The sequence below is a fragment of the Excalfactoria chinensis genome, chromosome 3 (assembly GCF_039878825.1).
Source record: "Excalfactoria chinensis isolate bCotChi1 chromosome 3, bCotChi1.hap2, whole genome shotgun sequence".
NCBI lineage: Eukaryota > Metazoa > Chordata > Aves > Galliformes > Phasianidae > Excalfactoria > Excalfactoria chinensis.
The window spans coordinates 69,282,562-69,300,419 of record NC_092827.1 but is presented as its reverse complement, the minus strand read 5'-3'; the positions used below and the strand labels follow the sequence as shown (position 1 = coordinate 69,300,419).

Here is a 17,858-nt window from a genome sequence, read left to right as displayed (position 1 = left end):
GCTGTGTGTGCTCAAGACTGGGTTGGATGGGGCCCAGAGCAGCCTGAGTTGGTGGGTGACAGCCCTGCCCACAGCAGGGAGGTGGGTGGGCTCTGAGGTCTCTTTCAACCCAAACCATTCCATGATGCAATGATTCTATGACTACTGGATGACACAGTATCGGTATAAACACTGTGATAAATTGCCAGAATAAATTAAAGAGCAGAAGTGCCAGCGAGTATAAAAGTTTTAAACAAGATAAAAACCCTGCCTCATCAAGAAAGTTTGATTATATAAAACTACTTACATCCAGCAATTGAACAGAAATGAAACACCACTAAGTGTACTTCGCACTACATATATACTAGTTGTAATATTCCAGTAAGCACAAGGACATACTTTAGACTTAACACTAGGGGATTGTCCTGGCAATAGTTCTTTTTTTCAGTGCTGTCCCCCATTCAGCATCAGCTGCAGCAGTGCTTAGAAACTCCCAAGATGTAGAGCAAAATAAAGATTGCACTTCACTACAGATGGTTGTTTTCCCCCATCAAAATACTAGGAATTTACAGGCTTGCTACTATGCACTTTGAGTTAAGAAATGAAATAGTTTACTGTTATTTACATTAAACAAAAGACACCTTTCACCAACTTTAAGCTATTCAGTCCTAGCAACCAGATCCGCTCAGCAAAAAGGCTACTATTCTGTGTCTAATCACAAAGCAGAGGTAAAGATCCCACCTCAGCATGCAGATAAAAGGAATAACCCATCATCTGTAAGTATAGAATGCTTCTGACTAAAAGCAGCCATCCCAGGTTTTTTCATGCTTAATCACCTTTGGAAGAATCACAAAGCTTGCCAAAGGAAAACATTATAGCAACTGTCTTCAGTTAGTTTTCTCAGTGGGTTGAGGTAGTGGCTCTACCTGTTTGCAGGCACAGTAAGTGAACAGATGCACACGACTGCTCTTCAGCTGTTAGAAGCCACATATCTCTGACCATTTCTTTTCAGAGTATGTTGTGACAGCATGCTGTCAGCTTAATGTCCCTGCTGATAGCACCAGTCCCTCCTTTGATCTGAACAATTACTTCCCTACATAAGAGCAAAGCTTTGTATAGCTATAAATATGAAAAGAACTGCACTTGGATAAAGCCACCTCAGCAAGGAAACAAACATTTCTGTATTGCGTATACACATGCGAGCAGAGATTTTTATCACTTTCATGCTACTTCTCTAATGAAGTTCTCAGTGCCATGTAGGCATATCTGTCTATATAATTTTATAGCAGTATTTAAGCAATTAACCAAACTGAAGGGGTATTACAGCTTGTAAAACAAGATACTACATTTCAGTTCAGCCAGAAGTCACTACTGTCTCTGTGGAGATACCTACAACTGCCTCCTGATATGAATTCAGAACACGAATGCTAGGAAATCTGAATAAATTCCTGGAAAATTCCCTCAATTAAAATAAGAGATTTAGAGAAACCAGCATAATTCACCACACCTTAAAGCAACCTGCTATGAATCCCATTCAGTTCCTACTAGCAGCTTACTATGTTACTATCTGCAGTTACATTTTAAAGATCCAATGCTTACATTTAAGCACCAGGCTATAAAATATTTGACTTTTTTTTTTTTTGGGGGGGGGGAAGAAAAATAAACAGTCAACTGAAGTTATTCATGGCAGAACTGGAAACAGTGGCAAATTCAAGCATCAAAGTAATGGAAATTTTTCCCTACAATAAATAGAAGTCACTATTAAACTCCCATCTCAGTTTAAATATTAGTCTCATTTGGATATATAGCATTTCTACAATTTGTATTCCCTTGAAATATCCTCAGATACTGGATAGGATACTCATATTAGAACTAAGTCTATATGCAGATCTATCTGTAACATTTATAATGAAACATTAGTATATTCATTGAGGTTGTAAGCATCTTTTGTTCTAACACAGTATATTTTGGTTTACTAGAGCATTGTTTAAAAACACACAAGCCACTCAGGTCAATCAGATTTAATTTAATACAGAATTTCAGCCAGAAATTTACAGGAGCTTGGTTAAAGATATACTGTAACCTGTGAGATTTCTAGGGCTGAAGTAAAGCCAACAGTCATGTAAAAATCCAGATTCAAAGTCTGTTTCATTTCTAATATAGGCTTTGAAGACATCTACAAGCAGTTACAATTAAGACTGTATAGATAAGGTATACTGCAATACTCAGTGACCAAACTTATTCTCAGCATACATATCTGCCACGTGGCAACACAGTAGTTTTAAGTGAGACTGACTACCACAACTTTCAGACAACCTGCTTATTTACCTGTTTGGAAAAAAAATTAAAGCTTCCATTTATCCCCAGGAGATTAATTAATTGTCATTTTCTTTGAACATTTTGCTCAGCTGTTCCACTAGTGCTACAAGCTCAGGGTTTCCCCCAAGTGATTCAATTTGTTTATAGGCTTCAGATTCAAGCTCTTTCAGTGTATTCCGAGTGTACTCGAATGAACCCACGTTTTCGAGGTAATGCACACAGTATTTCTTTATATCTATGTTTTCTGTCCTTTGACGTAAAATGTTTTGTACCTGTGTACTTTCAGGTTTTGACCAAATTGCATGAATGGTTGGGAATGAGAACTTGCCCTCAGTCAAGTCTTCACAAAAACTCTTGTTTTCACTATATTCTTTGGAGTGCAAGTTGGCATAGTCATCTCTTATTTGGAAGAAGAGGCCAAGTGTGTTAAGAAGTGGTTTTAAGTCTTTCTTATAATTTGAGAAGAGCTGCATGAGGCCTACAGCTAATCCAAAGAGACCGCCTGTCTTTTGTAGCACCATAGCTCTGTATTCAGCTTCTGTAGGGCAGGTATAGGTATCTCTCCAGTAGATGTCCAAGCCTTGACCTTTATGGAGTTCCAGTAGCTGACGAGTAAAAACTTTAACAGCATCTGGGTGATCAAGGGTTAAAACCTTCTCTAAGCCAAGGAAATACACATAATTAGCACAGTTGATTACAGATGGAATTCCATAGATGCTGTGTGCCACTGGAAAGCCCCGTCGTAGCTTTGAGTTATCTTCAATATCATCCACAAGTAGGCTTGCATTGTGTAACATCTCTGTCACTTCAATGATAACCTATTACAAGAAGAAAAAATGATCATCTTATGCATTTTTTCCAGCAAACTATCTAGCATTCATTAGCTGCTATCCAAGAAGTTAAAACCTGAAACCCAGCAATCTGATTGTTTGCTTGCCCAAGATAATGACTCTGAGAACAAACTATTTGAGCACTAATTACTCGGCTTTGAGATAGAAGTGAGACCTACTTTAACTTGTAAAGATACTGTTGTCTATTGACTTTAAAATCATCAAGGATAGAGTACTTATAAAAAGCGACATTGCAATACCTATTTTTCTGAACACTGATTTAGTCCATTATGTCATTCCCAATACTATCAGGAAAGCTCATAGTTAGATAAACCTATTCTAGCATTTCTCATTAGCCTATTTCACATCACTTGGTTTGTGAACTCCTACAGCTTCTAGATATTTAAGGTTGAAATGAAATAACTTAAAATGTGCTTCATGACTACAGATTACCTTGTGAACTTCCATTAAAAGAAAAGACAGCATCAAAAATATTATGAAGTTGAAAGTGAGGAGGGAAGAAGTTCAGACATCAGAGAAAAGTCTTATTTTCTAGAAGACAACGGGAAGTTGTCTGAGGAAGTGAGACAACTGCACTTCATAATGAAAGCACACCAATACCGAATGGCATGCTTTCTTAAAAAACAAGCCTAACTCATCAGTGTCTGCTGCAATATAACTTTTCAGCAGACTGATTTTGCTACTTGAACACTACAAAGTATCACATTTACCCTATCCTAAAGAGGATTCCTCCACAAACACTAATTGTCTACCTGACAAATTAAATTACTTAGGGACCAGGTGGGTGTCAAGAAAAAAAAAAAACACAGTTATTTTAATGCCCAACATTACCTTGGATACAGAGAATCTTTGGCACCCTAAGTATACAGTTTGGCATAATCATAGTCTAGCCCAAAGATTTCTCCAACAGAAAAATGAAAGGGAAGAAGCATTCTTGATAAAGTGCTTCTCACTAGGTAATAAGGACTCTGAACTGTGTAGAAGCCTACCATTTAAGGCCCAGTACAATAAGTGGTTTATAAAGGTTTAGAAGTTCACTTGACTACTGGCTTTGATATTCTTGTATCAAAACCATAAGACTTTGTTCTCAGTCACTGTATTTGTAGGGCTTACAAAGTAACCAGCTTCTTTTGCAAGTCATTGAAAGCCATACTGTTAATAACTACAGCGAGTAGCAATACTACTTGCTCCTTCTACCACTCAGAAGGTTGAGCTAAGGTAGAAAGCAAGCAACTATTCTACTTCAGACAAGTCATGGAAATTCTAACTTCAGTGTTAAGCCATAACTTTAGTGCCAAACTTTGGCTATTTTCCTTAAGTTGTACTTTAAGGTACTCAGGAATGATATATTGTATATAATCAGAAGCTGTAAGTACATTACACTAAGAACAATCTGTTACTGATAATCTTGGAAGAAAGGTAAGAGCTTTGTAAAAATAATTAATGAGTACCTGTATTTTATCTTCTGGAACGTTAAGCCAGTGATTGAAAGCTTGTGACAGCTTGGTTCTTACTTGCTTACCTACAATTAGAAAAAAATAAAAGAAAAATCAAAGTCCAGTATTAAATGCAACAGTTTATCTTAATAGCTGTAACTAATTTGAGACCAGTAAGCTGCTAAAAGCACGACCACTTCAAAGGGCAAAATACATTAAAGTGAGATCATAGTTTGTTTCCTCATTGCATAAACTTTAGAAGTTGCTGATAGCTGCAAACATTTCACAGTAAAACATAAACAGTGATATAAAAACGTGTATTTACATGTCACTGCAATTAGTTTTGGCATCTTAGCCAGTTTTGTTAGATCCTGATTCTGTTGGTAACCTCTGTAAATAGGTTTACCGCCTCTGAAAGCAAGTCCTAATTTGTTTGGCAGGTTAACTTTCTTTATGTAACAAATAACTTTCAATTGCAATTCATTATTAGATACGGATATTTGCTGAATATCTTCAAGTATTTCCCCTCCTGTTTCAGGTCTTCTGCAGTACTAATCAACTGCTATTGAATTTGTAAATATTTGACATACTTTAAAGACAAATTTCATTCTGAACAGAACTTTCTAAGATTTTAGACATTTATCTTATACCCTCTAAGTTTACGTTATGTCTAACAGGAAACTCCACTTTGGCTAAATCTTGTTTAGCAGAACAACAGACAGTTACCTATTTCAGAGGAAAGAAAGATAAGATTAGAAATCCAAATTTGGTGTTAAAACAAGCGTTAAAATTCAATCTAGATACATTTTACCTGGAGGAGTTGATTTAAATTAAAGTTATCCCATAAGTTATTGATGCCAGCTTTCTTTAGTACATTGCTGGGGGTCACATACAAGTATTCATTTAGTGCGTCTATTGATGATCAATAGGAAATTGTTCAATAAACAGTCACCTCCTGTGCAGCTCTGAACTTCAACTCAGCTGAGTCTAATATCTTCCATTAGCAGCAGAACAGGTTTATACAGAGTTCTGCATCCTTAGCTCATCTCAACGAGCCACTTAAAAGCTATTACAAATAAACCTCAGAGCAGTGCAACCTATCCACTGGGTTCCATATTACTCAAGATCTACTGAGAGACATAACTGAAGAATGATTCTGCAACATTAGTTCTTGTGTTAATGATGCCACCCTGCCATAGCACTGAAGAAGTTTCAACATTTGAGTGTCTCCCTGCAGATTCTCTCTATTGCTGTGTGATCAGCACATACAGAATGTAAAAATAAACATGGATAGATTGAATGATAAACTATGGAAGTCACCAGCAGATAAGCTGGCGATAAGATCTGTGGTTTGGGTTCTGTAGTGCTGTTTCAGAGACACAAAGTTGTACTTTAAGGTACAGGCTTGTATCAGGCTTATTCTCTATCAGCACAGTATGCATTTATTCTTGGATGCGTTTTTTTTTTCCTATTTTTTTTTAAACAACAAAAACAACAAAACCATGCATTAAATCAGTGAATTTGTGATTTAAAAAGTTTGTCATTTTAACATGGGTAATCAGGGCTCAAATTCAAATTAGAACAGCACCCAAGATTTCCAAAGCCTTTCACATTAACTGAGCACCACCACTAGTTCAAGTTAGTCCTCTCTCTGACAACAGCTCCTGCAAATGCCAAAGACTTGAAAGATTACCAACATTCTGATTTTTGTTTAGTGACTATGCGAGTAGATCAGATTTTGGCCTAATCTGTTCCCTGACCAGACTTGTTACACAGTCATCACCACCAAATCCTGCACAAACCAAGGCAGAAACGTCCTGAACATGTTTTTTTTTTTATTTCATTTCCTTCTAATAATAACTGCATGAATTTACTGAGAAGAAAGTAATCACACAAAATGTTTGTAACTGTTGTTTTCAAAACGTGCCAAGTTGCACGGCTTGCTAAGTATAAATGAATAATTCAATAAATCCATGAAGAAAATTAGTCGCAGATAATATCACATTACAGATGTATACCTTATCTACAGCCATTTACATACTTCTAAGTGACACTGATAAAAACAACACTTAAAAAAAAAAGGCTGCTAATTCTGTTTTTTTCTTTTTTTTTTTTTTTTCTTTTTTGGAATGTATTTACTAGAAAATAAGCTCATGGAAATGCTACAAGTTCAGTAACAAGAGTTATTCCATCATGAAGTACATAACTACTAGCATATAATCTAAATGCACTCTTAATATGCACAGTGGATTTTGCCATTCAGTTCCTTAGTACAGACAGCATTTGAATTGTTAGACTTGCCTACCTCAAACACCAAGGCTGTCTAGACAAAGACTACTTATGGAAAAACCACCATCTGTACAGTAAAACATTCATCTTTACTTTTATAAATGCAAATTTGCTTGTGTGAGCCCTATTACTGCTTCATAAATGATATTGTATCTCGTTCTGAAGTCAATCCTACCACATCTATTTGACATTAAAGCAGTTTTCATACGCATGTTTCATGCCTACAATCACACTATGATGGCAGCAGATCAGATCCCTTTAATATTGGTCTTACAAGACTAGATGCATTGGTACTCTGTTCCTTTACTTCTCCCTCCACCCCTAAAACCCTAAACACAAGACACAGCCCACAGATGTTAGGATAAAATTAAAAGGATTAGGACTTAACACTACCAGAATAATTCACTTTTTCTTCTCCACTGTTCTATGTCACTACACTGTTGACTAGTCAAAGGAGAGTATTGTTAAACTGAAGACTACCAAGATCTAGCTTCCAAAATTAGAAGCTCTACCTACTGTACAATCATAATTACAAACATTACTGAAACAAACTTTCAACAAAGTTATGCAGAATGCAGTCAGTTTGATCTGCTGAAGATCCCTACAGCACCCTAGTCAAACAACAACTACACAAAACTTGTTTTCTCATTAGCAAAGCTGGGTGGACAAGCAAGGAAAGAGGAAAAAAACAGAACGTAACATTCACTCTGACAAAAATTCTCCATAGGGATAAAATATACATTTATTATCCTTGAAACAAAGATCCAATTAGCGGTGTCACTCTGAGGACCCTCCCACCTCCTTAGGCAGAGGAAAGCTGCTTCTCAACAAGACTGACTACGCATGTGTATATATGATTTTCTCCTGACAGAGTACAGACCTCAGACTCAGACCTCCTGCTCTGAGCAGCCTGCTGATCAGCGTTTCTTTGCTCACACTGCATTAACATGACCTCAAACTATGCCCTTCAGGCAGAACCCCACTTAGATGGAGGGTATGTAAAAGGGATAGAACAGCATGAGAAAGAGCAGAGGGACCATCAACCTGGCCCTCATTAGAGCCTCACTAAGCTAATTCAACTCATTACTGCAGCAGAAAACTGCCTGCTTTTTGCTAGGTTAGCTTTCTGCCAGCTTTATGTACTGTATCAGCTTATGAAGCAGGCCTGCCTGAGTTTGTACAGGGTGAGCAGCAGACCCTGAGAGACAGGAGAAAGAGAACCCTTCTGGATGAAGCAAGCCATTATATCACCTCAGTTTTATTGTACACTTTCATGTTTAACTCTGTCATCTGATGGATTAGGGCTAAATGGATTTAAGCAGACCTTCCCACACAGCTATAGGAACACTATTGCCATCATATGTGAACTGCAGGCACACACTTTCAAACTTAGGCAGCCACTTGAGACAGACAGAGGTTGCTGCAAAACTGTCTAAGTTAACCCCACACCCTGTTCAAAATAGGATTAACTAATCCAGCACTGAAATTGTTTTTCACCTTGTTCTGTTCCCTCAGGATCCTCAATTCCACCACCCCACAGTCACAGTGGACACAGTTGCTCCCACCCTTCACATGCTAACCAATTCTGTGTTTGGACGTGTGAAGTCCAGCAAAACACCTTCCCTCAACAACTCCTTCATCCTGTGTTAAGGATGAGTGCTCCTCAACGCATTCTAAAAACCAACCGGATTGCCTATGCCCTGCTGTGTTGCTGCTTCTAATAGATACACTAAGGTACTGCACTATTCTACATCTAATATCCCAACTAAATCACAGCTCTACAATTGCAGAACTCTAATTCCTCCTATTTACTCTCCATAGTCACTTTGCAGTGGTATTTAATCCTGCAGATTCCCCAGGATGTGTGAGAAATTCCCCCCATCATGTTGCCCTGTTATTGCTTCCTTATTTTAGTGAGGTGGGTTCCCTTCAGCTGTATTCATTAGAGGATCACTTGTCTCCATTGACCTTTACTTTCCAGTTCACCATTTCCTTACTTTATTTGGGGTTATTGTTACGTTTAAGTCTCTTCTCACCACATTGATCAGTCTGTTGGCAGACACTTTTGGGCTAACTTGGTTAGGTGGAACTCACTTCCTCCTAGGAGTTCTTAATCCACAAAGGCAGTCCCCCCTAGTCATAAAGCCCTAATCCCCACTGCTGATATCAGCTGGGCAACTAACTGGTTATTGACAGGAATGGTGTTTATTCCTTTTCATATTAGGGAAGGACTCAAAGATCAAGAAAAACCACTTTGTCTCCCTGCCCTTGTCTTTCGCTACAAAAGCCACATAATTGTGTTTGAAAAGCTCCAGGTAACCCTTGGCTATATCCATTTGTCTGAAGTGAAAGAGGTATAGGGTTCAGTTGCCTGATGGTGAAGCACACTGTGTGTAGTCTCTGCAGAACATCCCTCACCTGAGCTGCCAAGAAGCAGCAAGACTCCTTAAGATAACAGCTCAGATGATGGCATCTGTCCCTCACAGGCAGCAGCCTCCCCAGTACTACCCCTTGATGCTCACACCTGGTGCTGTGCTGTACAGAACTTGTAGCCATTTGTTTTCTTCCAGCAAAATGAACTTATCTGACAAATGCACATACACATGAGATACAGGAATCTCCCATGGTGTCAGAAGCAATGAGCTCCCAGCCTTGCTAGAGTGAAGGTCTCCATTTTGCAACCTGACATGCATTCTCCCTGTATAGACAGGACTCTTAAATCTTCAGGCTCTTGCAGATGATTCTGTCCATTTCCTTCTAGTTATTTCTAATGCTGTACAGCCCTGCTGAACCTCTTCCACTGTTCTTGTGCGCTTGGTGGAAGCAAGTTTTCCACCACTGCACATCTCTTACAGAGCAATGACACTACTCTCTCTTGGTCAAGTGGGATGCCTAAGCATCCCAGCAGTTCAAGAACTGGGAGCTGCCACTGCCCTCAGGAACTTGGCCCTCAGGAGTTGAAGGCTCTGATATGTAAGATGCAGTGCTGCAGTGGTAGAGATCATGCCCTGTGGCACATCACCACCATTTTTAAGCTCGTATATGCTGTCCTCAGTTTCTGGTCCCCTTCTGTGTGAACTACTGAGAACCTACATCTGTTGGGTGCCTCCTAGCTGTATTCTCTTTTAAAAGAAATGAAAAGAACAAGGAAAGAAAAAAAGAAGTACATGCTATTAAAATAATGATGTTTCAATAATTTTAAGAGAAACATCACCTTAGTCTTGCTACTGCTGCTTCAGAACTCCACCAAGCTGATCAAGTTCAACAACTCAGCAGAAAAAGCTGAAAAAACAAAAGCCAGCCTTGATGGTTTAGCAAGCTAAACAAGCCTGGAGCAATATACATGAAAGGGAAAATGCAGAGTTGTAAAGAGTAGATTCTGATCCTATTCACAATTGCAAGCTGTTGATCCAGTCACTGCAACTGAAAGCCCATATACTCCTTAGTGCTGCGTAAACAGCTCTTGCTGTTAACTCAGCTACTTAGAGATGAAAGATTCTTCATCATCTGTGTGAATTTTCAAGACAAACCACATTATTGGCATTTCTGAAGTTTACTGCTGCTTATTGTACTTGTTTACCTATATAAGTGATAGAAAGCTAGACTGAGAAGAATGCTGGTACAAACTACTATGGCAATTTTATGTACAAAATGATTTTACAAAGTTAGTTTTCAGTACATTCTGAAACAGCAAGTTTAGTTAATTCATATTTATTCTGTCACTAGTGTACCTGCAGTTAAAATGACAACACAACTTAAAAAAAGATTCCTTAGGCATACTAGTCCTTCTAGCTTAGGTTACAAAAGCCAAAGAAACAGTATCAGCCCCAAAGAGTTACCAATGAAGTCCTGTTGGATTAACAGCAAACAGTCAACTTCCTCTTGTATCAGGGGATTAAGCCTTAACATCGTTATAGAAGTTTGCATTCTCACACTACAAGCAACATTAGGAGACACTTAGTTTTTAAGCAGTCTTAATGAAAATACCCAATTCCTCTTTATGTAAGAGTTTGATAGATATCTAACTTCATTCAAGTTCTTATAGGATACTGAACCACTTATAGACTTTGTTTTTTAACTAGACCTACAAGATGAGCAACTGCTTATCTTGGACTCACAGCCAAGCTTTCTCAAGTCCCTCAGATGTACTTACCCTTGTGCCACTTCACTGACAGGATAAAAGATGAAGTATTCTGTCAGGCAAGCCTTTTAACAGGTTAGGTGACTGATACCTAATTGTTTGGTCAGTGAGCTGAGAACTGGCACAAGAAGCAAGAGAACACTGCCAGAACACCACCAGAAGAACGGTGGAACAAAATTACCTCTTCCAGCAGAAACTTGTGAGATTTACTCAGGCATCTCATCTCCGCCCTCATCAATCTCCGCCCTAATTATGAGCTGCTAGCGTATGCCTCATTCTCCCCTTCACCAAGCCTTGGTGTTCATACTGATGCCAAGGCTCACACAAGTAGCTGACTCCTACTGACCTGTTCTTGGCATAGCTGGCTTGGGGGCAAAGCTGGTATTCCAAAGCACAGTAAACACCCAGCTGTATGATTAAGTACAAGTGCTCCACAGGCACACAGCTTTTATCTGCCTAACGTAAAAGAAAGAATTCTTCTATTTTGAATCATGCCAACATTTCTGCATGGAGAAAAGTGTATCTCATCTCTCACCTTCTCAAAGCATAAATTAAATTAACAAGAGATCAACATGCTTCAACGGACAATCAGATTTACGATACTTGAGCAGAATAGCATACAAAGCACTTACACTGATGGTCCATACAAGATAAGCCATCAGGATACACTGATTAAGGCTGAACACACAATGAAGTACAGGAATTTAGCCAGAGAAGTCAAGATGGGAAGGTTAAACTAAATGCATAATATAAAGTGAAAGCTAATTGAAGAGCTATTAGTCGAGGGCTTATACCTACAGAAGCTGTTTTCTTTTTTTGGTGTGCAGTGTTTTGTCTATTATATATTTGCTCCATTGCTAGTCTCTATAATTTTTTATTATTTAAAAAGCAGCTGAAGACACAGAGGTGCTGTGATACATGTTTGCTTCTATCGGATAATCTAACCAAACAAATAATACCCTTAAAGATCGTGTTGGAGAAAAGTAAATTTCTGCAATAGCAGATCTTAGAAAGCCCCTTGGAATATCACAGAATCATTCTCAAATACATTTTCAAGAAAAAGCCACCATCCAGTTTAAACGCTGTCAGGAAATGGCAAACAAATTTCCTGGCATTAAAAAATGAGCACTACTGCCAAATTCTCTCCTCCTCTAGGTTTTCAACGACAGCGCTTGGCAGCACAAAGTGCCAAGTCCATTGCAATTTCTAATGTAGACAAAATGAAACTGATATTTGTAGAGATGAATAATAAACTTCACTACACGCAGGTTACAGACCCACCACGCCAATACAAATATCAGTCTAAGTCTTGCTGCAGATGTATGAAGCCACTCAGCACTGTACCTGTGATTAGTTATGCTGTTGGTCTAGATAAGTTTTCTATCTTCAGTCACATATAATTCTGGCCAGTTATCTTCCTTAATAACTACCAAATGTTATATATCCATTAACTCCACCAGTATTCAGTACAAGTCTGATAGAAGTAAATGATGCAACAGGTCCTACAGCAAAGTTACTTCTATAGTCACTGACAGCCTGTGTGGCCTTCCTTATGCTTTAGGTGTACAAATGACAGTCACAGCAAACAATGTGACTGTTTGTTCAGCAGAGAGGTTTCTGAGTGGCACATGCCTAGAGAAATTTTCTATCAAACTGCCTTCTACTGAAATAACTATTATTCAGGAGGGAAAACTTCATCCCAGTGAGTTGCTAATGACCTGATACAACACAAGGACTGACAGGTCAAGTAATCCAGGACAGCCAAAATTGACAGTACTAGAAACTGGCTCTATACTCATCAGGGAGGAGAAATAACGCTGACTGTCTAAAACATATACACACAGCCCATCAACTCCAGTAGGCTGGTAAGTGTTGGGCTGGTGATGTTTCACCCTTCAAGAATAGCATCAGGTCTTCAGTACTTGCCCAGATCGGTTTCAGCAAGTAGCAAGTCAGCTACTCTGAATGAAGGGCAGAGCAACTGAAAGAAAACTATCTGCACTGCAGCAGACAAATGTGATTGCTATGGATGAATCACACCAGAAGGATAGTTTCACAAGAGAAGAAAAAACAACAAATACAGAAAATGCTAGCTTTAATTACTCCTGAACCCAAGCGTCAAGAATGGATTTTAATTCCTAGGACAAAGATGTTATAAAAGTAATACTGATATTTTGAAGTAACAGTAAAAATAAACTTACCTGGTAGTTGAAGTAAATACTGGTATGGCTCTAGAATTCTTTTAGATGTTTCATCCATCCCATCCATATCTCCTTCATAAAAGACAGTTCACTGTTAAAGAAAGTGTTATTAACACTGTTTAGATTAAAAATAAAAATAAAAAGCAGTGAAGTAAAGTAGAGGAGGAAACATTCAGGAAAAAACTAATGAGCTGACCTCCAATGCTAGGTGTAAGTGCTGCAGTTTTAAATACAACACTGACTACAAAATTCACTGTGAAGAAAAAGTCTTACAGATGACACTTAGACAAGAAGCAAACGTATGTTTAAAGTACAGGTTTCTTCATTTATTCATGAATAGTTTAAATCAACTCCTAGACTTTTATCTGTGTCAGAGGGCTTAAAAGAAAGAGCAACATTTAAAACATTAGCATTCACAACAATAGAGCCACGCTGTAGATCCGTAGAGAAGACACTCAGCACATACAAACCTTGCATGATTAATCTGATCAGACCTCCCTAGATGCTGCACCCATACAAAAGTGGACATACCTAAGAACAGAAAATATGCCTTACACCAATGCAGCCTCAGCAAGCTGAAAACAAGCTTGAGCCTTCTGACAGAATTCTTCAGTTCTGTTTTAGAAGACAGTAATGTATTGTTTTCTTACCACTGCTTAAGCACACAGTCATCTTTACATACACCACATACACTGTATTCTTGCAATAAATCTTTTAGGATTCATTCCCTCCATAGTTCAATAATTATGCATTGATTATTTTTCAGTCCACATACCCTTTGATCATCCATATTTGCATTTTTTTCAGACCGTTTCCTATATTTTTTTCCTCCTTTCACCTCTAGCCTTCTTTGCTGCACTGCAGATACAGCAGCTCAAAACAATTCTTCTAATGTCATTTTAAGACAGGAACTGCAGCAGCAGCACAGAGCCTCATGCTACTTCAGCAGTGCTTCTCAGCTATTCTGCTCCCTCCTCCCCAGAGCTACTCAATAGTTTCATAAATTATCAATAAAACTAACTAATTTAAAGTGAGTTTGTAAGCATGGACTGATGCATTTTTAATGTAGGAACATTAATGGGAGTGGCTGACATGAGTGAAATATACTGTGTTCCACATTTGCTCAAAGTAATCCAGCAATAGTTTCCTATCAGCAACTCAAAGGACCGGTATTAAGATCATCACTTTCCCTTAAGCTACCTGGACAAACTGGACCTTCCCCTGCCAGCACCAGCTCAGTCACTTCCTGCTTACTCCCACTCCCACCTTCTGGAGCCATAGATATTTGTTGCAGTCCAAACTTGGGAACTGATCTTCATCAGTAACTATTTTTTGAAGCTTAGGTTTGGATAATTTCTTTTTCAGCTTTACTGCATACGCTGATCAAAACCAACAGCACTTTAGGGGCAGGAGAGGGTATTTTGGCAAACATGGCTGCCACTGAAATGTGGGCCTTTCCAGAAAGGTGCAGTCATGCACATGTGGTTTCTTAGCAGTAATATCACAACAAGCAGTACACCTTTCCATCGCTTACCACATGATATCCCAGCACAACTGGTGTTGTGATCTGAACCAGGTTTGTATGACATCCTTAGCTCCCTGTTGTTCTCACATCATTAGTAGAGCTTCAGAGATTTGAACTGCTTTTAAGCCAGGACTGCCACTGAAAGCATCAGCTGTGAAACCACACCCTTATGTACCAAGGACAGTATCAACAGACTTCAGCGAGGAAGTGAAATAAAAAGACTATCGCAGCTCACCATCTGATTTTTTTTGAAGGAGAAAGAGGAACTGGTACAGATGAATGTGCAGAGACACTATCAAGCTGGCCACTCTCCTGTGACTATCACACGTCCAAAAGCCACACAGTTCAAAACTGAAAGTGCTCGGCTATGCAGCAGCACTGGGAAGACATGGTGGGGTGGGAATGTTTTCTCTGTAACAGTTTCCCACTGATACAGTACCTACAAGCATTGAGTGAGCATGCACTGCAGCATTAGAAAACAACGACTGTAATCTGAAGATCACTCCCCATCCACTCTGGCAAGTTGCCCAAAAGTAAATACTAAAATTCTTCCTTTCCCCTGCAGCTTATTTGGAGGCTTCTTTGCTGTCTGTAGGTAAATAATGCAGTATATTCAAACCCTCAAAGAGCTGGAAAATGGCTGGTATTACACCACATCAAATCATCTTTGTATCTTTTGGTGCCAAACTAATAAGAAACCTCCAAAATGCTGCTGGGCACTTTTCCACATTTTTTTTTTATTATTTTTTTATTTTTATTTTTTAAATAAAGCAGAAAAGAAGTTCAGCCATAACCTATTGTGCATTTTCATTTGTCTTAAATAATGTTAAAAAAAAAAAAAAGCACTAAAAATGATGGCAGCTTCTCTGGAATCACTGCAGTTAAGTTCTCCTGGGCTGCTGCGCTGCTTCTAAATGTTACCTCTACAAAGAAAAAGAATGCAGTACTTCATGAGGCATCTACATGGCTAATGCAGCCACCAAAGCTGGAACACTGGCTAGAGCTGCCCCAAAACTTATAGAAAAAAGACATTTGACAAAAGATACCTAAATGAAGGTGCTTCTATGGGGCTGTATATTAGAACACCACAAAGCATGAGAGTAATAATGCGGTAACTTCTCACAAAGAACCACGTTTGACACACCTTGGGTAACGTGTGATACGTGAGTTATCCAACCCCTGATATTAAGGGCTTCCTGATGTGGTTACTGACTGATTCACTTCAGAAACTCCGCTGCTGCAGAGAGCCTTCTCATGAAAATTTCAGTTAACACCTCCCAACTTCCCCGTCAGCAGGAAGAAGTCAGACAACAAGTGAAAGGGAACTAAAGCTGTTTGTCAGTTGTATGGGAACTGTTGAGTCACGGCCTGAAGCACTGATTGATCACCTGTGGCAAGGACTGGGTCAACCGTGGGAGCACAGGTGAAGCCAGGCTCCACACCTCCTAGACCCCATTTAAGGGCTGATTACTACTGGGGAAGGGTCTCTTTCTGGAGATGCCTCCTTTGTGGAGTCTCATTGGAAGCCTGAATCTTCAAATATGGGTGAGCATTCCTTCTCTGTTTCTTTCCATTTCTTCACGATATTCTTTCCAACTGTAACCCCACAACACTTTTTCCAACTGTAACATTAGTGGAACTGGAAGAAATGACCGCATCTATTATAAAAATCAAAACAAAAAACCCAACAACCCAGAACTGAAGTACTTCATGCTATTCTGCTTAGTTCACTTTCCTTATTGAACTCATGCACACACCTGCTGTGCTTCAGCTCATGCACAGCTGAGCTCTTCTTCAGCAGTTCCTCCTGTTTCCCCATACGCTGCCCCTTCACACAGCCCAGCTGCTGTGGGTACGGGCTCAGCCGAACCTCAGAGCACACAGCACCGCCCTGAGCTGCAGTAAGCTTTATCTCCAGGGATCCCTTTGCAATGGGCACTGAAGGGAGACAGCAGCACGGGCCTCTGGGACATGGAGCTTTCCTCAGACTTGGAACTGTGACCCGTGCACAGCAACAAAGTAATGTGAGTGCAGAGCTACGCGTCAAGGAACTTCTTCACCTCATGACTTCGTAAAACAGCTTCCTCCCTCCCATCCCGTCCCTCAGACGCTCCCACGAACCTCAAGGGGAGGACGAAGCCCACTGAAGTCGGCCGGGCCAAACTCACACCTAACAAACAGAAGGCGGGCTGACGGGCAGCAGCACCTCCGTAGCTCCAAGCACCGCACAGCCGCACGGGAACCAAAGCAGCGACGGAGCAGAGCGCCACGGCCCGAAGGCGCAACCGCAGCGCAGAGCCGAGAGCAGCGCGGCACTAGCCGGGATACCGCAGGCGATGCGGAGCGAGGCCCGGCACGCACGGCAGCGGACGCGTATTGTCCTGAGGAGGCTGCGAGAGCTCCTAACCCGAGCGCGGGCAGGACGCCTGCCGTCGCAGCTGGCATTCCCGTTCTAATTAGAGGAGCGCTCCCCATCACGCTGTGGGACAGGCGGAACTCCTGCGCACGCAGCCGAGAAAAAAACATCCGCCGTTGTGTCAGGCGGGGCTGCCCCGAGACGCGCAGCCGAGCGCCGCCACCGCCATGTTACGCGAGTCAGACTGCAGCGCGCGGGGACGCCGCACCACCCCCTCCCCCTCGCCTCCCCCTTCCCGGGCAGCCCGCCAGCCCCTCCCCGCCGCCCGCCTTCCGCCCGCTGGGGAGGACCGGCCCCGGCGCCGCCGCCCCCTCGGCCCCGGCGGCTCCCGTTCGCCTAAAGGACGCCCGGCGCGAAACCGCTGCCGCCCGGCCCGGCCTAGCGCCGGCTCACCTCGCTTTCCGACGGCGGCTCGAGCCGCGCCCGCACCGCTCCGGCGGTAGCAGCAGCGCCGCTGTGCGGGACGAGCGCCGCCCTCTTCCGCTCCGCCGGGCGCCACCTTCCTCTCTTGGGGGAAAATGCGCCACCGGGGCCGCACCGCGCAGGCGCCGGCCGTGCCTCCTCCCTGAATTAGCATTCGGCCCAGGGCCCGCCCCGTGGCGGCGGCCGCGCGCGGTGCGATCTGGGACGCGTAGTCCGTGCCCGGCGCCAAATGGCTTCTGCGGGCGGAAGGAGTGGCGGCGAAGAACAGCGTGACCCGT

The 17,858-nt window shown here is 41.1% G+C and overlaps 1 protein-coding gene across 2 annotated transcripts; it reads right to left on the bottom strand.

The window, feature by feature from the left end:
- Nucleotides 1-1,990: 1,990 nt before the first annotated feature.
- On the bottom strand, nt 1,991-17,689 carry GGPS1 (geranylgeranyl diphosphate synthase 1). 2 transcript variants are annotated; one of them, XM_072332975.1, is made up of 4 exons: nt 17,551-17,689; nt 13,217-13,307; nt 4,601-4,671; nt 1,991-3,116 (listed from the first exon to the last, which is right to left on the bottom strand). In XM_072332975.1, exons 2-4 carry the CDS (start codon nt 13,281-13,283, stop codon nt 2,355-2,357), a joined length of 900 nt encoding a protein of 299 aa, XP_072189076.1. In that variant the 5' UTR covers nt 13,284-13,307; nt 17,551-17,689; the 3' UTR covers nt 1,991-2,354. The 2 variants fall into 2 exon arrangements, with proteins under 2 accessions (XP_072189076.1, XP_072189077.1); XM_072332976.1 differs by lacking the exon at nt 17,551-17,689 and adding an exon at nt 13,687-13,747.
- Between the last annotated feature and the right edge of the window lie 169 nt (nt 17,690-17,858).